Source organism: Nannobrachium achirus (assembly GCF_963921795.1).
Source record: "Nannobrachium achirus genome assembly, chromosome: 17".
Taxonomy (NCBI): domain Eukaryota; kingdom Metazoa; phylum Chordata; class Actinopteri; order Myctophiformes; family Myctophidae; genus Nannobrachium; species Nannobrachium achirus.
The window spans coordinates 49,456,323-49,479,686 of NC_137824.1; the positions used below are offsets into that span (position 1 = coordinate 49,456,323).

General features: G+C 43.8%; 1 protein-coding gene across 1 annotated transcript in view; it reads right to left on the bottom strand.

Annotated features, from left to right (window-relative positions):
* atp11c (ATPase phospholipid transporting 11C (ATP11C blood group)) overlaps positions 1-23,364 on the bottom strand; it is a 70,477-nt gene that overhangs the window by 14,607 nt on the left and 32,506 nt on the right. Inside the window, exons 4-12 of the mRNA XM_080746411.1 lie at positions 13,307-13,387; positions 10,933-11,043; positions 9,844-9,972; positions 7,180-7,268; positions 6,394-6,447; positions 5,864-5,928; positions 5,659-5,740; positions 4,969-5,119; positions 1,317-1,514 (exon numbers count right to left, since the gene is read on the bottom strand). Coding sequence (XP_080602537.1) covers positions 1,317-1,514; positions 4,969-5,119; positions 5,659-5,740; positions 5,864-5,928; positions 6,394-6,447; positions 7,180-7,268; positions 9,844-9,972; positions 10,933-11,043; positions 13,307-13,387 — 960 coding nt within the window. The remainder of the gene's footprint in view (positions 1-1,316; positions 1,515-4,968; positions 5,120-5,658; positions 5,741-5,863; positions 5,929-6,393; positions 6,448-7,179; positions 7,269-9,843; positions 9,973-10,932; positions 11,044-13,306; positions 13,388-23,364) is intronic.

Genomic DNA, 23,364 nt, shown 5'->3' on the forward strand with positions numbered 1-23,364 from the left:
CTAAGCAGACATCGAACACAGGCTTGGCCACGTGCGTGTTCGTGCCGCGGAGATGGGTTGGAACTGTTGTATGGGTGACTACGCCCATATATAGGCATGGCACTATGATACTGGAGCTCCAAGAAGCTCCAGTGCAAGCCAGATGTTTGTTAGTGTCAGGGTACCCACCTGCTCTGCTGTGCTACGTAACCTTATGTATAGGTTTAAATTACATCATTGCTGTCATAACAGACCGCAGTTCTGTCAGGTTCTAATCTAGACTGTGGAACCATTGGTGCACATGTTTGTATGTCAGAAACTATTTGCATTTTATTTTTGAGCCGTGCTCCTGGAAGGAGCTAAGCTCCAATATCTGTCTTTGTCCGGGCTCTGAAGCGTGGCCTACATCTTGGATTTTAGATGAATGCAGAATGTTATTTAATTATTCTAAATAAGTGAATTACCACAGAGATGTTGGAGCTTCATAATAACGGCTGTGCTCAACTCAAAAGTTAGATGGCTGTTAGATAGTGTATCCATATTAGTGTATTACTAAGACATGATAATACATGAAGATTTGTTTGTGCATGCATATTGCACCTAAAAGTGGTTTTGTTAGACTTTGCAACTGATCTAGAAATACAGAGCACGAATGCACATTTGGCAGCTACACAGACAGACAGAGAGAGAGAGAGAGAGAGAGAGAGAGAGAGAATGAGGTATACACTGCATATATACATGTACTGTATATATATAGACCACTTGCACCATTAATGGGCTCCAACAATAAGATTGGAGCAATTACTCCCCTGACGGAATTACAGCGCATAAATCAGTGTAACGAAGCGTCACCTTTCATTTAAGTAATCAACTGGCAAACCAAGCGTGGCTGATCTATACGACTGCACTGTTTCAGTTGGGAGTGCAGTAAAAACAGGAGGGGTGGGACAGCGCAGCCATCAGGTTCAATTAAGAGTCTGTGACTTGTTGGGAGTCAAAGCCATTCTCGTAATTGACCGAGAGCTCAAGACAAGCAAAGAAATACAAGCATCCAACAACGATTTGCACATCTCTAAGGATCCCTCTAACCTTGTTTATCAAAGTATAAGTCAACATGTAATAGCAAATATATATAACACACAATTTGATGATTTTACCTTTCTCAGTATTATGACCAGAGTAACGATTAACTTACAATGGAGAAGGGAGGAAAATCGTACTGAAATAAACAATCCAACAATTCTCCAGTTGGATTTGTGAATGCCCCTGCTACACCATTTGTACATTCCGTACTGTTCAAAGCGGAGAAAGTTTCACGCCAGCCTTCTCTCTCTAACCTGTCCAAGCTCCTCGTTGAGGTCCGAGGTGTTGACTAGCGCCCCCTCCTGGATCTCGGGGTCAAAGAAGTCTCTGTCCCAGGCGATGAAGAAGGAGCCCAGGAACTTCTGCATTTCCACCGTCACATACATGGACACAGGGATGATGAAGTTGAACAGCACCATGAAGGAGAGGAAGTCGGTGAACATCTTCAGATACTGTCAAGGAAAAAGGGGAAATGCAAGGAGACATAACTTTAGCATTTGATTTATTATTATTAATTTATTTTATAGGTGTTGATTACAGGGATATTTCACTTTCTAAAGGCCCTCTGTCAAGCAATGTGACATAACAGGTTTTCAAAATTATTTTCATAACTTTTTAAATCTGGAGAAAGACAATCCTGCTTGTATCTCGCCATTTCATTTAGATTTTAACTGGCAATAATAAAACATCTCTACAAAACTGGGAGGTTTTGAATAATTTTGCAAAAAAATATTTACATTTTCACAACATATTTCAGTGAACCAACCTAATTTTGTCTCTTTAGTGAAATATTTTATTATCTTAAAATAACTAAAATATCTTGCTTGTACAGTAGATCTGCTATTATTGAAATTTCTGAACATTTTTGAAAATGTCTGACTGTTTGCCTACGATGCTCAAGACGCCAGGATGGAAGCGGTTAAAACATACTATGCATGCACACATACCACCACATCCTACAGTATGTTAGCTAAATATGCATTTGAACTTTGCACTTGTAAATATGAATAGAACTGTATTAGTATTACAAACTAAATCTAAATAGAGCTATATTAATAAGCCTGATTTATACTTCGTTGTATGCAGGTGCCTCACACCGAAAATATCTGTTCTACAAGCTCAGCACGCGATGTGCAGCAAAAGACCTCACAGCTCATCAGTTTTGTATTGTACCAGTATAATATAGTATTGGAATATATAGTTTGAGTAATGTTAAATGTCAGTGAAGGAGAATATATATTACTGTAAAAGTTCACGGTCATTATCATCATGTTGAGTGTTCTGAAACTGCAGCATCGAGTAGGTCAATAAGGTAACAACCTAATTTGTACCATGCGTTTAATGTCGTGTACCTTGTGTTCTCACAGAGAAAAAACTGTCGCAATAAACGGAGGGACCTGCGCGATCGATATGCGAGGCAGAGCAAGGAGGCAGGTGAAACTATGACCAGTGGCAGCGCTGCCAGCCACAGGAGACCTTGGTACTTTGCAGCTATTATTTTTGGAGCCTTTCATTTCATCAAGGCCAACACGCTCTAATATCTCTAATATGCCACAGCAAAGGGAGGTTCAGCCGGGGAGAGAGAGAAGCTGGAGGTCAGAATGTTAAAAGAAAGAGGGATGGAGATGGATGTCGAGGATGCACACACAATGGAGAGTGAGGGTGTGCAAGACAGAGAGAGAGAGAATGAGATTGAGAGGGCAGATGAAAGTGAGAGAGAGAGGTCGGGGAGTGTTGAGAGAGAGAGAGAGGGAAAATGAGAGTGTGCCTGAGGGGCTGGGTGTTGGTGGTGCGGTGGGCGGGAGGAGGAGGAGGAGGAGGGCGGCAAGAGCAGAGGTCCTCAGCAACTTTGAAGCAAATCTGATGGTGGCCCTGGAAAACACTGCAACTTCTTTATTCTACTCATCCTCCTACTGCTGCTGCTGCTGAGGACAGGCTTGTTTCTGCTCAGCCTTCTGCTAGTTCTTATGCGGCTGGACACACCATCAGACAAAAAGGCAACTGTTGTATTCAAATCCACTGGCTCACATAATGAGGCCGAGTTTCCATGCAAGTATGCAATGGTTACAAAATAGATCTGTTAATTGTTATCTTTGCCAAGCCGAAGGCCAGGGACGGACATTATGGTGTGTGTGTGTGTGTGTGTGTGTGTGTGTGTGTGTGTGTGTGTGTGTGTGTGTGTGTGTGTGTGCGTGCGTGCGTGCGTGCGTGCGTGCGTGCGTGCGTGCGTGCGTGCGTGCGTGCGTGCGTGTGTGTGCGCATACAGGGTTAATCTCGCAAACCGCTGGCTCTATCAATGTCAAACGGTTTTGCGAACGCTGCCGGTAGGTACAAAGAAGACACTGTATCCCAATTTTGTCAAATCGGCCTAACTACTAAACCTTTCTCTAAATAAATAAACTGCTATCTCCGCATTGAGTTTCCAAAAAATACTTGATGATCTAGGCCAGGTTATTAATACATTGCATCAGGTGTGTGTGTGTGTGCCCATCTTCTGAAATCATATCACAATATTAATACTGCTAGCTGGTCACTCAGCAGTCTTATATGCTCCAATAACACTGGCACTATCATCTTATGTATAATATGACTGTGAATACTAAATTCCTACACATTACATACATAATTGATATCTGCTGCAATGTGATGTTGTCTGTTTGCGCAAGAAACTGAGGCACTCTGCTTATTATCTTTCCGAGTACACACTTTATGTATATTTGATATCATTTTGTTTTTTTCTCCTCCCTAAGAATATTATTATTTAATGAAACTGTGATTTGTGGGTAGCTTGTACAAAGAAAAATTCACCCACTCTTTCAATCTGTGATGTGACAAATAAACTGAAGCGGAGTTCAGAACAGATATTGTATATAGCTCATATGCATCATGGCATTCTGTCTTACTTTTGAGTAACCCATGTAATTATATTAATTAATACTACAGGGAAAGTATTTCACCCCATTTCCACGCCTATAGCAAGCATATGGTGCGATAATGAGGTTCTTACACCAGTGTGCTATCAATGCACCAAGACAGACTTGAGCGAAGTGACAAAAATAACAGATCTACAAGCTAGCTAACATTAAGTAGCACACCATGTTACATATTTTACGCAATGTTAGACAAAGACATTGTATATCCAAAGATTTTTGAAAACATTTGATTCAATCCAAACTTTTTCCAGACCTGGAAAAGAGTTTTTCAAATTTCTAAATATTTCCAGGAATGTCATGATTGTGGGAACCCCGATAGTAGTTTTATTAATGCATGGTGCTCTGATATAGTAAAATAGTAATCAACAATTGGTCTGTTCATACTGTTGTTTACACAGGGCCAGATGGCCAAAGGAGACTTTTTTCGGCCATGTCCGTTTGTCTGTGACCAGCTAAGCTCCGGCACTGCTGGACAGATCAGCGTGGAACTTTGCACGCTCAATAATAATAATGACGTTCTCAAGCAAATGAAATGAAGGAAATAGCTTCTTCTGCCGCTTCCCGGGACACAACAAGATGAAAATGTTCAACTAAACCTTCGTAAAATACCTATTTTCTGCACTTCGGACAATGACTAGTGACATCCTCATAACAAGGGGGATTGAGCGCACCTAGGCAGACCAAGACACCTGCATTCATGGTTTACCTAGCCAGCAACATTGTTCCACCACCCCCTTTCCCTAACACTTTGGTATTGTAAAAGTATAGGCAATACAAATTATTTCAACCACAAAGTAAACAAGTCAGAGTCCATATACCAGATCATGGAGGTTCCCATAGGAATTAATGGACTTGACTCGCATATGACCTGGTTGACTCGCATGTGTTCTCAGAGCTACGTATGTATAAACGAGGCAGTAAACCTAACCAAAACATGTTAAAGCCAAACAGTCAAGGTCACTTGTCTCCTTACCAGGTAAGTGTCTTTTTCTCTTTGAGTCTTATGGTTGTACGAGGGCTCATCCTGTCCAAGCTTGATCTCCCAAACATACTTGAGCGTGGTGCACACCAGGGCCTTGCTCACCAAGATACAAAGGTAAACCAGCAGGAAGGCATTGATGGATCTGGAGGGAGAAATATCAGCACATTGCAATACAATAGGTTAGTGCCATAGGAGACATGGTTTCTTTTCATTGTATGGCTCTGCACGTTTAATACTTTTATTTTTTTAAATACTAGACCGATGACGACTGGGAACTATGCTCGTAGGGAATGCTTGCCCCACCAGTTATAATGCAGCTCAACCCGCTGTCAGAGTACCCGTCATCTGAGTACTTAGTGCAGTACCCATTATAGTACTATACTACTGGGAGGCCAGTTTATGACGTTGGAAGTCTGAACTTTAACATCATATTGGCATAAAACAGACACAGACAGACGGACAGATAGTTTTAGAGAACTCTATATATGGGCATAAAAGGGACACAGACAGACAGAGTTCTATTGTGCACGCCAACCCATATATTAAATGTCTTAACTCCACATGGGAGTCTGGGCACACTCACCGCTGGATGCCATGTGGATGCAGAGATCCACACGATTATATTTTTATCTCTTTAAAACATACAGTATGGAGTATGGATTGGCTTTCTCTTCCACTTACTTCTCCACAACGGAGCGTTTCTGAGACTTGCCCTGGTAGTTGAGAGCCATCTTGGTTTCCATGCCTGTGTAAACCGCCACCGCTTGGGGAAGGAAGGAGAGGCAGAGAATGAGGGGAGGAATGAACACTTGCTATTGTTGAGATATTATGAACCGATCAGCAGCATCAAAGCATCCGTGGAGCTAAGCTGCACCCTTTGACTCACCACAGATCTTCTGAGTATTCTTCAAGGTCGCCCCTTTCAGGAGCAAGTTCTCTGGACCCAAAGACCTGAGCAATCACATCAAGATACAAGTCACTGCGCTGCTTTCTTGTCCACATGGGGTAGGGTCACCCCTACTCGTTCAACTGGCATCATTTCAGGCCAGCTGGCATCAACTAAAGTGCCATGTGGAAATAGATATATGTGGGTGTAAATTGGAATCAATGTTCTTAGAGAAGGACATGGCGACGTCTTTTATATTATGATCATTAGGAAGCAGTCGATGACAAATGCCTTGGGGAACACTTTGGAGGCTGGGGCTGAAGTCATGCCAGGCTGTCGATCTGCTATTTTCAGCGAAAGCTTTCCCCGCAATAACAGAAAACCACATTAAGTAGTCTTAATGCTTGTTTGGAGATATGGATCAATCAAATAAACGGTAATGTGAAGGTAAGAGAGCGCTTAAGCGACAGGCGCTTATATTTTGGGGGGTTGCTCATGGTGTGTGTTATGTGGGTAGAAAATGCTCTCACCTCACTGCAGGCTCACGGCCATCACTGTATGTGATGTGCATACGGCCCACAAATCTGCAACACAAACATTCATATGGGCATGATTACCTCAGAACATAATTGTTACAAACTCAATGCTGCTGGCTGCAGTCTTTATGGATTATTATATTTCACTGAACCCAAGGTATTAAAAGTCAAGCTATGAAAGATTTATTGGAGTGCATTAAGCCTATAAGTACCCATCAATGCAGCGGCATTAAATGAGGTGGCTATCACAGCACCATCTGCACCATCACCAGGACCTTTACAGGAGGGCGCATGGATTAGCAGGCAGCTGGTTAGCCAGCAGAATGCTGCCAATAACCCGATCTGTGTTATTGGCTGAAAAGGCAGCATCTGGTGCAGTGACTATGTTTAGCACATCTCAAAACTCCACACTGATGTGTGGTGAATGGTAATGCCAGGCTCCTTGCCTATAGGGGGAGCCAAATACTTTCTGCGGCTTGAGCCCCAATAACAGGAAGGAGTGAATAAACTCTTCTGAAGCATCCCAGCTATGACTGTCCCACTCCCAATTGAACTTTCCCTTCATTTCCTGGTAAGCGCCTCAGACACGCTAAAATAAATATGACGTGGCTTGCTGACAGCTCTACACTTAACAGTCGAGATGTTAACAGAGTCTGCGGGGAGATTGTTTTTCAAATCGTCAGTTCATTTACTCCTACGTATAACAAACCAAGGCCACTAAAAGCATGCGCTGTGCTTTTAGTGTCAGGACCCAGAGGGCCATGCGAGATGAGTGCCTACTTGTAGAGGTCGGGCTGCGGCTGTTCACACTCGATGGTGGCGCTGAGAGACTCCAGATCCTTCTCTGCATCTGGCACTGTGTAGTGAGTCTGGAAAACGCAGGAGACTTTCAGAGTGAGACACGTGTGAGTGGGGACAGGCTGGTGTCAGGTGGTCTGGTGCTGGTGACATTTGGCTAATATGCAAAGCAACGGTAACAATGGAAAACAGAGAGAGCCCATGCTCACACATAGGGCTGTCACGATATGACATTTTACATGACGATTAATTGTCACTCAAATAATTGCCGATTAACGATTTAATTGTGTATTTGTCGTTGATAATTACATTTCTGTTTGGCTTTTAGGCTTTGAAGTTGCATATGGTAGATATGACATGACACATAACCTAAATATACAAACACATTACTGACATATTTGACAACTTACTGTCGCGATGCGACGCGTTGTGAGCTTGTAGATCTGCTATTTCCACTATCAATGTTATTTTTTAACATTCACGATTATGACGATTATGACAAAATAATTGCGATAATGTCAAATAATCACGATTAGACGATTATGTAATAATTGTGACAGCCCTACTCACACATAGTAATCGCACAAATGAACAACCCCATGCGACACATTGTTCAGGGAATACAGTCAGAAGTAATAATTAGGAAACCTATTGGTTATGTCACAACAAAAACAAGTATATTCATTCAGCACTAACTACAGAAAGCACCACCACTGCTGGAGAAAACAAATCATATTGGAAATTAATGGATCATTGAAGTACTTTGTTTTTGGTTTAAGGTGCATTCATGTCATAGAGTACTTACTGTATGTGTGTATGTGCATTTATGTTATGGTCTAGCTGCACAACAAATGTCACTTTGTGAGATAATAAAAAGTACCCGTAAGCGCAAATACACTAGAATGCTGAAACTGGGGGCTCTATTGGCTAACAGTGTACTGTATGTCAACTAGAAAATAGTCCTCCTAATACTAATACTTAATACATATTACTAATTACTTAATACTGCGACTGAGAGCAAGCACTGGGTGAATGTTTCGAGTAGACAGACACGGTCTCACACTGTGTTGAAATAGCGGCGACAAAGCAACGTCATTTTTAAAGGACACCCGAGATATGAAGCCTAAAACTGATATCCTACACTTGGGCGTCAAGATTGTTGATGCATGACAGGCATGACACTGCAAAAACACACAGTTCTCCAATGACGCAGTGAAGTGTCAATCATTCATATGTTTTACTTCACCGTTTGCGTTCCCTTCTCTCCCCCCACAATTCCTGCTCTGTCCGGTATAGATGAATGAAAAACTGCATATAAAGTAGCTGGCCACGGTTGGTTGTTTTGTAGCTGTTGCCGCCATTAATGTGAACACAGCAAAACTCTCCAAATGAATATGCCAATCAGCATGAGAAGCAGCTCACAACAACCCAAAATATAAAGTATAGGCATGTACTAATACATGTCTATTGGTTTCTATTTTTTTCTGTTAATGTACATAATAAAGTAGTAGGGTTCTATCTGTGCGATTGTACCGTAAATAAAACCAAGTGTGCACCCTTGGTTGCACTTCTGAAACGGTGAAAGCAAGACAGATAATACAAAAGTTTAAAAGTTTGAATAGCAAAGCTTAATTAATGGGTTAACTACTTGTGGGAACAAGAATGGAACACAGCTGAGAACGCACGTGTGTGTGTGTGTGTGTGTGTGTGTGTGTGTGTGTGTGTGTGTGTGTGTGTGTGTGTGTGTGTGTGTGTGTGTGTGTGTGTGTGTGTGTTGATTTCGAACTATGAACTATGATGTAAAACTTTGGTCGACTGCCTTTTTTCAAAGATGACTAAAACTAAGACTAAATATATTTACAATTTCGTAAAAACTAAACTAAAATGTTAGGGAGGGACTAGTGTCGAAGAGATCCAGTAGAACTAAAATCAAGTCATTTTATGTTTGGTTGCGCTCGGGTGTTGCATTCTGAAAATAGCAGATCTACAAGCTCACAACGTGATGGAAACGCAGTGCAACGTGACGGAAACGCAGTGTGTTGTGAGCTTGTAGATTGGCGATTTTCAGAGTGCAACCAAATGTAAAATCAGGCATTATACAGTGTCATAGAGGGCGGACTGCCCCGCCCCAGCTATTCATTTCAATGCAAGTTGCTCAGTGGCGTTTGAAGCACCCGGAAGACTGCCGGAAGTAGTAGAATTTTGCGGAAGTATTAAGCACCGAGCAGGCGCACTAAGGTACGCAGTAGCATTAGCATTAGCATACGCACGTGCAGTAGCGTTTAATTGCACTCCCAGGTTTGTCCAGCAGGCGAATGCTGCTTCAATGGTCAACCATAGCTCTGGGGGCTTGATTATCACACCATCAAGGCAGCGCCAGAATACATTTTAGTCTAAATCAACAGTAGATTTAGACTAAATCCACAGACTAAAACTAAATAAAAATGTAGTCAAATGTGCCTATAAGACCGATGCCCACATCAGTCGCAGTCCGTCTGAAAGGCGCTTAAAACAAAATAAAAATGTCCTGTCAAAATCAACACTATCGTGTGTGTGTGTGTGTGTGTGTGTGTGTGTGTGTGTGTGTGTGTGTGTGTGTATGCGCGTGGTGTGTGTGTGTGTGTGTGTGTGTGTGTGTGTGTGTACCTTGTGGTTGGACTCTCCGTCCAGGCTGGCGGTGGTGACAAAGCAGGTGTCATCGTCTCTGCTGGACTGCAGCAGGATCAGATCACAGGGAAAGGTCTCATCCTCCTTCACCTCCAACACGTCTCCAACCTGGCAGCAGGGACCACAGATGGGTCAAAATCACCCCTTCAATCCACGTCGTTTTCAGGACAACCACAACACATCGGTGCTGACTTTTGGCCAAACAGAGCCAACGCAAAGAGTAATAGAAAGATTGGTTTTGGTGTACGTTTGGAATGCAGTTCAGGCCAAAAATGCTGAAAATGCTCAGAGCCATTCAAAAATGAGAGGCTCTCTATTCAGGAGTGGTAATTTAGCCTCAAACCTTTTGAAAAACGTTTTTGGGACATAAACAATATGACATAAATACTTTTTAAATGCATGGTGTATCACCTTTAAAAGACATAAAGGATGGACAATCTCTTATGTTAGTGGGTAGATCATTCCAAATTGCGGAAAAGGAATTTTGCTCAAAGGCTGTGCGTCTAGACTGCACCTCACAATCCCTCTGGTGATTTTTTTGTTCAAGAGCTGTCCCAGCCGGCTCTCATGCCGACTCCAATGTTATTCAACAAACTTCTGGTGCGAGTTCTGCCACCTTGTGTCATGGCGCATAGTCGTGGTGCAAAAAAACGCATCAGCGTTCCTTGATAGAGGAGCCTGTGTTGCATTGATCTCCTAATCTAACTTTTATGTTTAAAACAAGCCCTTCTCTACCGGCCGTTACAAAAGCACTGATGGTTGTTATTTTTCTGTTCTGAGTGAAAGAAAATACTATCGCAAAAAAAAAGGAAGTACTCAATTACATTTACTCAGATTACTTTTACTCTGAGCCTCCGAAATAAGGTAAAATCAATAAAAATTGGGCACTGGGCAATTAAAAATTGTTTCATCATGGGCCCTCTGTGTTAAGGAAGACATGCAGTGGACATCACTGCGCTCCACACATCCCAGACACAAGAGCCTCACACACCCCTCTCTCCTTTCCGTTCCTGACCTGACATTTTCATTCCAGGGTGGTTTGGCTGGGCCGAGGCCCATACGGTATACCTTAATCTTCTCGCTCTCCTTTTTCGTTCTCCGGCCGTCCTCCAGCACCTCCGTCACCAGGTACTTATTCACCTCGTTGTCCGCCTTGTGCCGCAGCCAGTCCTCATACCCCTGGGAGACCGGATACACGGAGAAGGGAGGGAGGGAGGGAGGGAGGGAGGGAGGGAGGGATGGTGGCGTGTCAGAAGAATCACAGAGCCTCTGTTGTTGTTGGCCAAGTGTCAAACGCTTGGTGACATTGGTACAGGGCAGTGGGGGAAAGTAACTAAGTACATTTACTCAATTCCTGTACTTAAGTGAAAAGGACCTTTTCTTTGACGATGGCTAGCCAGATTGCTGACATAGAAACGTAGGTTTTTCCAAAAACCTTAGAATGATTCAAAAGACACTTATAGAATCGTGTCAAAATTCTAATTTTCACGATTTTTCAAAAATAGCAGATCTACAAGCTCGCAGCGAGGCACTCGGTGCAGCGCTGTGAGCTTGTATATCTGCTATTTTTCAATAGTTAAAGCATAAAATAATGATACACAATAATGTGTACCCGTTCTAAATGGGTTAAGTACAATTTTGGGGTACTTTTACTTTGCGGGAGTAATTCCAATTTGCTGTACTTTTACTTCTACTCCACTACATCGTCGTCAGAGGCAAATATTGTACTTTTACTGCACTACAATTATATGAAAACCTTACTAGTTCTAGTTAGTTTGTAGATTTTAACCACTTCAACCTATAAACATTTCTGCCATTTGAAAATGGACGATCTACAAGCTTGTGATTTGTCGCATTGTGAGCTTGCAGATCTGCTATTTTCAAAGGATCTTTATACATTTTATACTTTTGAAAACTTGTGAAATGGGACATTCTGCATAATGAGTACTTTCTACTTTTGGTACTCGAAGTGCATTTTGATAACAGAACCTTTTCTACTTTTACTCAAGTAAATTTAGAATTCCAGACTCTTACTTCTAACAGAGTATTTTTCTACACTGCATTATTGATACTTTTACTTAAGTAAAAAATGTGAGTACTTTCCACCACTTTACAGATTCGTACCAACGTACAACAAAAGACAAACAGGCCTTACGAGGCAACGTAGTGCAGAGTCAATGACATCCTGTGGTACGCACGCGACACATTGAAACCGAGAGGATCATTAAACAACAGACAATGCATCAGTGTACATATGACACCTTCAGAAATGTGCAGCTGCGTGCACGACGGTCCAGGCAGCATGGAATAAAGTACATTTGCACAGCGGTGGCACATAAGGGCATACGGGGGGGGGGGGGGGGGGGACAGACCCTCGGATTCAGTGCAACACAAGCACACCGAACGTGAGGTCACACAATGGGGTCCGGCACATCTTCAGAATTCTATTACCGTGTGCATCGAGGCAGCGGTGGCAGACACCACCAGCTGCAAAGAAAGGGATGATGGGTTCCCGTCAGTGTATTGGAACAGCACACCGCCAGACACTTATACTTAAGGGGGAGGGGGGAGCTTGGACATAAATCCTACCGCTTCCTAAAGTGGTACAGAGAGCCACAAGCAACTGTGTTGTAGGGGGGGTGGTGGTGGGTTGCTTATGAGTCATGCAAGATGGGGATGGGTTTGGAATGATAAAGACACGAGGTGAAAGATGGAGAGAGAGAGAGAGAGAAAGATGCCAAAGCAGAGTCGGAGCCAGAGAGGAGGAGGAGGGGTGGGTTAGTGACGGGTGGGGAGGACGAGAGAGAAAGTTGGGGAATGTGGAGTGACACTGCCAGGTGCATGGGTGGAGAGGAGAGGAGAGGAGAGGAGAGGAGAGGAGAGGAGAGGAGAGGAGAGGAGAGGAGAGGCATTCTGGGCAGCGTGGTGTAGTGTAGCTGTGTTGACCTGACTGAGCAGAGGCAGGCATGCAGAGCGCCCTGGCCTGCGTGTCCCACTTCAAAGCCAGGCTGAAGGCAGAGCGCTCGCTGCTAACAGCGTGTCCCATATACTTTTTGGAAGGAAGTCCACCCCGCTATTGTGTGTTTCAAAGCCCCAGTACTAGGCCGAGCAGAGGAAGAATGAGACAGAGAGAGAAAAAAGCCAATTGTAAAACAATACATCTAAAGCCGGGATGCGGACTGAGAGGATATAAGACCCCCCACCACCCCCACCCTTTCATCATTTGCCTCATTATGAAAGACACTCTATTTCTCTCTCTCTCTCTCTCTCTCTCTGTCGCTGTTTGGTCACATTCCCAGACAGCATGTTCCCTCAAGTTTCGGAATAGACAGACAGATGTTGAAAAAACGGAAGGAGAAAACAATGCGGAAACATAACACAGGTGTCTGCAATAATATAACGGGTTGGTTTGCTCAACCTTACGAGGATAGGAGGTGCTTACCTGCTTGATAGCGGTTACTGTGATTACAAAAAACAATGGTAGGCCACTGGTGACTGGGCTGGTGGGGGTATCCACTATCACCTGCGGGAAGCAAGAGGAAAGTTTCAATATTGGAAACTAATCGGTTAAAAGTTCTGTGCATGTAGAGTATAGTATAGAGCAGTGGTTCCCAAACTTTTTAACCTGTGACCCAAAAGAAAAATTAAGACATTCGCCCAGGACCCAAACTAGTGAAAACAGCAGTTCTACGGCTATTTTCACTACTTTAAAAAAAAAGATTGAAGTGGTGAAAGCCGCTTCCAAGGTGTGGCTTTGTCTGTCCCGTACATGTCCCCCCCATTTGATTGGTCAATTTTGTCTGTCCCGTACATGTCCTGTGCATGCTTGACCAATTGAGGATTGGTCAAGCTTCACATGCCAATTTGCCCCTCCAGACAAAATCATTCATTCATTCAGAATTCATAAAACTATAGAACTAAAGCACATATAAAGTATCGATCTAGAACACAGAATTTATAGATCTAGAACACAAATTTCATAGCTCTAGAACACATAGAAAAAAAATTCACCGCTTCACTTCCAACCGAGGTTTGATTTTTTGGAGCTGTGTGCAGCTCCCTATACGTGGCTGTGTGGGTCTGTCTGTGTGTGTGTCTGTGTGTGTGTGTGTATGTAGCCTGACTTCGGCGCGTAACTAGTGCCGCACCATTTACGCCACTCGCGCAATATATACATCAAAATGTGCGGCTCGGCCGGGAATGGTGTTCTATTACCTTTCGTTCCGATCCGCCTTACCATGCCGACGTAATCGGCAAAAAACGACGCTTAATTGTCCCCATTGACTTATAATGGGACAATGCAAGAAATCACTTTCAAGTATTTTTCTCTCGTAAACCATAGGAGCTACAGTTTCAAACCTCGGAGAGGAGATTCATAATGATTTTAAGAATGAATCGAAAAATAATTACATCACTCGGCCTCATGGTGGCGCTATAACGGCCCACTTTACGTTTTGCCCCGTAACTCTTGAACCGTAGATCGGAAAATTAAAATTCTTTTTTCCCTGGATTCCTTGGGTCAAGACGCATCTCCCCATACCACGCCCATTTGCGCCAGGATAGATTTTCCGCCATCTTGAATTTTCTCCAAAACACACTTTTTGCTCCTTTTCCTACATATTTTCTTCAAATGTCACAAAGATTGGTACACATGATCTACACACACACACACACACACACACACACACACACACACACACACACACACACACACACACACACACACACACACACACACACACACACACACACACACACACACACACACACACACACACACAGCTCCACTTCACACGGGTGTGATTTTTTTCTAATTTATGGAATTTCTTTGATTTATTTCCTTTGATTTCTTCCTGAAATGACTGAACAATGTTTAGAATTTTGTTTTTAATTCATGAAAAATGGAGTGTTAATTTAAATCTGTGTGGCACATGGCAGAGTGTGGTGAGTGTTCAGCAGGCGGGGCCTCTACTTCTCCTTAACTACAGGGTGTAGCCTGTGGAAGAGTGTGTGTGTGTGTGTGTATGTATGTGTGTATGTGTCTGTGTCTCTGTGTGTGTGTGTGTGTGTGTGTGTGTGTGTGTGTGTGTGTGTGTGTGTGTGTGTGTGTGTGTGTGTGTGTGTGTGTGTGTGTGTGTGTGTGTGTGTGTGTGTGCGTGCGTGCGCGTGCGTGCGTGCGTGCGTGCGTGCGCGTGTGTGTGTTTGTGTGTGTGCGCACGAGCGTGCCAGCACTCCCATTTTCAAAAATCAGGAAGCATTACAGTCCACACAGCACACACAAACACACATTTTGTGCGTGTGTGCGTGTGTGTGTGTGTGTGTGTGTGTGTGTGTGTGTGTGTGTGTGTGTGTGTGTGGACGGAGGGAGGGGAGCTCACGATTTCTGGACCGAGGAGCATCTAATCAAAGGGAGCCAGGGTGTGTTTTAATCTGCAGGAACGAGGGGGAGGGGCAACGCTGCGTCTCTGCCAAGATACCATCCTCGCCTCCCACTGAGAGGCCTCGGCACGATGCACAATAACACGGCCAGGCCAGCAACACATGCCGGAGCAGAGTGGAGGAATCTGGTGGTGTGTATTAGGGCTGCGAATCTTTGGGTATCCCACGATTCGATTCAGAATCGATTCTTTGGGTCACGATTCACAATTTTTTTCCCGATTCTTTCAAATCCAAATGATGTGAATTCAGAAACGATTATTCTCCGATTAATAAACTATTCTCTATTAAATTCATATATCAGGATCTACTCCAGTTTGTGCATTTACGTAGCTTTTATAATTGTAAAGGCAATTATGGCAATAATGTAAAAACATGTCTGATTCATTCATGCTTGCACACATTCTTTTAACTTGTACAAACACAAAATAATATCTAATAAATTATCATAATAAAAAATCATAAAAATCATAATCTATCTATAAATGCGAGAAGTCTCTGTGTGTCTGTAATCCGCGTATCTCGAGAACCGTTCGTCCCACCGGCTTCAGATTCGGCACGCGCGTTCCCCGCCGCTGCACGGAGTGCAGTGCCGGGCCTCGACCCGACCAGACTCGCGGTTTTCCGAAACCGCCGCAAAACGTTCGGAATCTCCTTATGCGGAGCTGATTGTTGACATCAGGCTGTTTTCCGGAGGAAATCGGCGCAAGCGCTGATTCATTGTGACATCACTTCATAAAAGGCTCTGACATCATGTACGCCACATGAGTCAACAAAACATCTCTGTTAGTGTGTATGTATGTATGTAATCCGCGTATCTCGAGAACCGTTCGTCCCACCGGCACGCGCGTTCTCCATATATGGGCATAAAATGAATGCCCGTATGCAGAGCTGATGTCTGACATCAGAGTTTTCCGCAACCGGTACTGTGTGTGCAGAGATCTCCATATATGGGCATAAGTGGACAAAGGCAAACAGATGGTCAAAACGGGTCCTATGACAACAGGTATATTGGGGTTTGCATTAAAGGGTGGGGCATTCGTGGGGCATTCATGGGGTTTGCATTAAAGGGTGGGGCATTCATTCCCTATTTCAAATTCGGCACACACGTTCCCCACCGCAGCAGCCGGCGCAAGCTCTGATTCATTGTGACATCACTTCATAAAAGGCTGGCACTGTGTCTGCATAGATCTCCATATATGGGCATAAAATGGATGCAGACAGACAGATACAGATATCTCCATATATGGACATAAATGGACACAGGCAAACAGATGGTCAAAGATCTCCATATATGGGCATAAAGTGGACGCAGACAGACAGATACAGATATCTCCATATATGGGCATAAATGGACACAGGCAAACAGATGGTCAAAACGGGTCCTATGACAACAGGTATAATGGGGTTTGCATTAAAGGGGGAACCAGCACTGTGTCTGCAACACAGTCGGAGGCACAGACAGATACAGAGATCTCCATAATGGGCATAAAGGGACACAGACAAACAGATGGAGGAGGAGACAACCATAAGACAAGCAACAAAGAGTGTGACTGGGAGGACATCGATGATGCAGATTTAAATTACTTTACAGCTTTTGCTGAAGAGAACAAGGATCAGTAGTGGAGATCTGGGCTGGCTGAGGTGCAGACGGAGGAGACAAACATAAGACAAGCTAAATCAACAGCATAAGACTGAAAAAAACAAGTTCTCCAAAAAAACTCAAGCTGAATTCACTCTCCCGCTCCAAAAAAGAAAAAGAATATAAAAGAGACAGAGACAAACATAAGATATATGGACATAAAATGGACGCCGACAGACAGACAGATACAGATATCTCCATATATGGGCATAAATGGACACAGGCAAACAGATGGTCAAAACGGGTCCTATGACAACAGTATAATGGGGTTTACATTAAAGGGCGGGGCATTCATTCCCTATTTACATCGTTCCCGAGTTGGCCAGGTCGCCGACTAGACGCTAGTATCTAATAAATAATATTTAATTATTTTGGAAAATAAGAATCGATTCTGAATCTTACCATGTTAGAAACACGATTCGAATTCAAATCGATTTTTTTCCTGCACCCCTAGTGTGTATGCGTGTAGGGATGGGACGATACGAAAATGTCATATCACGATTATTGTGACAAAAGAAATCGATAATATCACGATAATCAAAATCCATTATCCTGGGGCGGAACATTGGTCAAAAAATAGCAGAGACATTTGATAGAGAGTGAAAAAAAGACTGTTTCAAGTACGTATATTATAAGTACCTTTTACCAATTATAGAGGGTTTAAGTGGTACCGGATATGCAGCTTGGCAAATAAAAGCTGAATTGATCCCAGTGCATGACGGAGGACGATATCACGATAAATCAAATCTCCACGATACGATTATCGTGAGTGTTTTCTATCACAATAAACGATAATATCGCTTATCGTCCCATCCTTAGTGGTGTGTATGTGTGTGTGTAATAGTTGTGTGGAAAGTCCTGCAGCACGATTACTGATGTTTTGACCAATATTTTGTAAAAACAAATATTTAAAAAAAAAAAGAAAAGGAAAAGAAAAAACTGAAAAATCCATTTATCTTTATTTTATTTTAAAAGACAAAATGACGTAACGGACCACTTAAGAATTTAAGTATTTATACCTATTATTATTATTTTACTACAACATGTCACAATGTTGTGAGCTTTTAGATTGGCTACTTATCTTCAAAACCAATTCGCCCATGATGACTGACCCAGAATCGACACTGTTGTCGCCAAAAAGTCAAATAATGGCCTCAAACCGGTTCAGGCTCTAGTCTAGTGTGTTATTCATTTCTCTCTCTTTCTGTGGGCGAGAGAAAAACCATATGCCAGATTGCCAGGTGACCAGGTCATTTCAAAAATCCAGCTCAGGCAGAGTAGCACATGACCACCAGAGGCCCCATGACAATATACAAACAGTCCTGTGTTTTGTGTGTAGTGTGTACTCTAAAGCTATCAGAAGATGGATTACCCAAGCAACAAGCACGAGGACGTGGCACAGGGTCTACACACGCGTCTACACACACAGCATCCCTTTCTCACGTACCTAGGAGCTTGTTAACATTCTGACGGTGAGCGGTGGAACCTGTCAGAGTACACATGTGTCTAAACACGCAGCATCCCTCTCTCACATACCCAGGGGTGTCGCACCAAATTCTGGGCCCTGGGTACTTTAACTATTTTTGTTTCAAATCCTTCTAAGGTTTTTTGAAAAACCTATGTTTCTATGTCAGTGGTGCTCAAACTTTTTCATGTGAAGGACCCCCAAAATGAAAGGCATTTGGCCACGGACCCCTATCTCAAAATATTTCGTTCCAGGGACCCCCAGAAGCAAAATTTGAATTACAAATGTTCGCTTAAAAAATACATATATTCAAAGAGTTGCACACATTTTCACAACGTTTAAAAAAAATAGCAGATCTACAAGCTCGCAGCGCGGCACTTGATGCCGCGCTGTGAGCTTGTAGATCTGCTATTTTCAATAGAAGTATTAAATAATTCCAGGCCGCTCCACCTTGGGCCCTAGTAACTCAGTCCCATCCCCCCCCCCTTGTGACGCCCTGCACATACCTATGGCTTGTTGGCATTCTGACGGTGAGCGGTGGAACCTGTCAGAGAGACGACAGCGGCCGAGTGCGGCTGATCCATTTGAGAAGAGAATGTGTTCCCTCACCTGTGACCTGACTGAGAATGAGCCGCATTCCTCTTTCATCAGTGATTCTCAAACTTCTTCGTGTCAAGGACCCCTAAATTGATTAATATTAGGCCGCAGACCCCCATATGAAAAGGTTTTGTGCCTGGGACCGCCAGACGAGAAGATTTGTTAAATACCCACCCCCTGCTCTGTATGACTGCTGACAGAACCCCCGGCTAAAAACCCCAAGACAAAAATCCACTCGTCCTAGACAATTTTCCCTCTTGGCCCCCAAACTGTGGAATAAACTCCCTGTCGCACTTAGAACAACAGACTCTCTCCCTATAGCTTCCGCCGTGGCCTGACTCACCTCTTCAGAATAGCATTTACCCTAGCACTCGCCTACCGCCTACCCCCGCAATGACCATACATGAAAGCCAGATAGCATTTTTTAGGTTTTAAATATAGCGTTTTTACTGATGGTGCTCGGTCTACCTACTGTATGTTATTTTTGTCTAGATTGATATTTCTATGCATTTGATGTATTGATGTTGATGCATTGCCTTGCTTACTGTAAATCGCTCTGGATTAAGAGCGTCTGCTAAATGCCTAAATTGTAAATTGTATGAAATAGCCAAGCCCATACACTTTAACCATTTGAACCCTAGCGTCCCTTTCTGGGCACGACAAAATATAGGCGAATATTGGCCAAAATAATACAACAATCAACTACAAACGGATCTACAAGCTCACAGTGCAACACATAGTAGATCAGCGATCTGGAAGGAGATTCGGTGTAAAGGGAAAAAGAAAGAAAGGGGGAAAAAACACACCTTATGTTCACGTGTAGACACAAGGAACGTGCACAGTGCACACACACACGCTCACTCTTTGGCAGTCTCGTGCGGTGCGCGGGCTGCTACTACTATAGCCTGTGGGAGCTTTAGTGTGATTACAATTAACCAGGGGATAAATCAATTAGAAGGCAGAGATGGACTGGTGCACATCGAGCGGTCAGGAGGAATGCACGATCAGGAGGAAATAGGGAGCGAGTGTGTGGGAGCTGCATGGGAAGTTGTAGTAGTAGGATACTCCCCATAGACCACTGTTTCCCATTTGTGGGTCGCGGACACATTTTTATGGGTCCCTTAATTTTTGTTTTCCTACATTTTCTAAAAAAACATTCCCAAAAAAGCAACATTTTTCATGGATTAAAAAGCAAATACAAGTGATTCTTTCAGTAATTTCATGAAGAAATCAAAGAAACTAGAATGCACTTGAGGTGCCAACTTGCGTCCTGTGCACTCGTGGCCATGTATGGCCTACTTGTGCGCCAGCAGAGCGCACCCTGTTATTTATATCAGGTCCCACTTGTTGATGGTGACGTCACCAAGAATGCTGGTCCTTCATTGACTGTTGATGGTGACGTCACCAAGAATGCTGGTCCCTGATTGACCGGACATTGACAATGCATACAAATCACCGAATGCAGTACTTGCGAACTCTGCTGGCGCAAGTAATTTCATAAATTAGAAAATGTTTAAGAAGTAGTGAAAATAGACGATCTAAAAGCTCTCAACGTGGAGCGAAGCAACGGGTTGAGAGCTTGTAGATCTGCTATTTTCACTAGTTTGGGTCCTGGGCAAACGTCTAATTGTGAGTGGTTGTTTACTAAAAGCCCTGCAGATGCTACCTGACATCTTAATAGAACAACAGGAGTACAACTATGAAGGTGTGTATATGGAGAAGGGGGGTGGTGGATGATGCTGATGGTCTTTGCTGGAATTAGCTCCCATGATAGACTGTGTAATCTTCCTTCCAGCAGTCCCAGCAGTCTGGGCTAGAGTTGTTCCGATACCGGTATCAGAAAAGCTGACAATACCGCCTAAAATGCTGGTATCGGTGAGTATGCCAGTCTGTGCCAATACCGTATTACCGACAACGTAATTTATCACATGACATGTAATTTACATTTACAGTAATATTCACCGAAGGCAGTACTTGCACGAATCTTTAAAGAAGTAGTGAAAATAGCCAATCTACCATCGGCTATTTTGACCATGCTTCACTTTGATTACTGTAGGCCTACTACATTATTATTTTACCAACTTATAGCTCACTTAAACAATTATTAATGGAAATTTTATTTATTCCTAGATCACTGGTTCTCAAACCTTGGTTCCACGTGTACACTCTCAGAGTTACAGCGCTGTGAAGGTCCATATGGAACCACCTCAAGGAACCGTGAGGGTGCCTGGACCCCACTTGAAGAACCACTGTCCTAGATTTATTTAAATTACACACTGGTATCGGATCAGTTCTCTGTACCGACCGAGACGCAGGTTGCGGTACTCTATATGGAAGGGAAAGAAATGGTATGGGTACATCTCTAGTCTGGGCCACAGCAAGACAGAGAGAATCCTCTCTCCGAGCGCTGCGAGGTGGAGGAGGTTGAGGAATGATGGTGCAGCACTTTATTCTTTCCGATCTAATGAAATTGATAACATAGCCCAGCACCCACACACACACACACACACACACAAATAGACACCTTTTTGCAGAGGTAGCTGGGTTGCAGGCCAGACAATTACAGAAATTAATAGAGTGACTGCGGGGGAAAGCGCAGAGGACGGCGCGTCCCCCGTGACACGTAGCCAAATGGCCGAGCCCCGACCTGGGCTGATCACACTGCTGCAGAGTGGCCACTCCTCTGTCCAGCGCTTGGTCTGCGTGCCGTGGAGCGACTCCATCATCATCATCAGGGGCGTCACAAGGGGGAGGAAAAGTGGGACTGAGTTACTAGGGCCCAATATTGTAGATCTGCTATTTTTCGTGAAAATATGTGCAAATCTTTGAATATACCTATGTATTTTTTAAGTGGACACTAAAATGTTGCTTCTGGGGGGTCCCTGGAACTAAATATTTTGAGATGGGGGTCTGTGGCCAAATACATATCATTTTGGGGGTCCTTCACATGAAAAAGTTTGAGCACCACTGACATAGAAACATAGTTTTTTCAAAAACCCTTAGAAGGATTTGAAATATTCAAAGACTTTTCATGATTAAAAGAAAATAGCAGATCTACTGGCTCGCAGCGTGGAACTTGGTGCCGCACTGTGAGCCTGTATATCTGCTATTTTTCAATAGTTAAAGCACAAAATGTGAGTGGATCCTTGTATCCAGGGCCCAGAATTTGGTGCGACACCCCTGATCATCATGCCCACGCTCAGCTAATGGGCAGATGTACAATTAAAGGACTTTTCAAAGGCAACCAATCGCGTGCCATCTGAAAAATCCAAACGACTGTCTTTTTCCTCTGTATCTGATCTAGCCCCGAATCCAAACCGCCTCGTGGGCATTGCTGCAGCACTGCACTCCTTCAGCTGAACTTCACGGGTCTGAGAGAATCTGAAATGTACGTCAAACCTTCAACACACTGCACAACCGCCCTCGGTTCAAACGTTTCCCCAAACATCACTCAATTCCAGTGGGTTTTTACCCCCGCCCCCCCCTCCCTCCCTGGATTACCCCCATCACACCACCCTTCTCTGCAACCATTAATCAGACCCCCGCTGCCTCCACAGCCACACACCCCCCCAAAACTGCCAGGCTAGTTTGTAAGAGCGCGCCATTCTCTGCGTCAAATCCAGAACCTTTATTTTTTTATATTTTTTAATCACAGCATGGTGTGTGTGTGTTTGTGGGGGAGGGGAGGATAGCTGCGCCAAAGATATGCCGGTGTCGGATGGAAGTTCCTACGCGTGCAGAGCTGAGCAGAACACAACGTTTGAGTGAGTGAGAAGTATGTCAGTGTGAGCGACAGACTGGAGTCCCCAAGGTCTTATAGGGCAGGACTGGCAGACCCCCATGCTTGTCTCCAACCTCTCTCTCTCCCTCTCTCTCTGCACTGATCTACATCTACATCTCTCTTCCTCCCTGGTGTCACAGCCTCAACCTGCTTCTCTCTCTCTCTCTCCTCTCCATCGCCCCCGCTGCTCAGCAACCCTTCGATCAGAACCCAGGCACAAAGCGGTTCTATTTATAGCCGGTGTGGTCGCTTTTTTTTCGCTCTCTTTTTTTTTATCAGCCCTGTGTCTATTTGTGGCGCTCAGAAGTACAGAGGGCTTCCTAGCTGCTGACGTCAGACGATGCAGCGCTGCAGATAGATGGAGGAAGGAAGGAAGGAGGGAGGGAAGGAAGGAAGAGGAAGAGAGAGAGAAATGCAGAATTGAGGGGGGGGGGAGACAAAGGGGAAGTGGAGGGATATTCATGAGGGTTTTTCGGGGGGTGGCACATGCAGGAAGGAGGAAGTATTTTTATCTCGGTCTGCGTGTGACGTGAAGAGAAGCCCTGTGTGTGATGAGCTTTCTGAGTACATCTGTGTGAA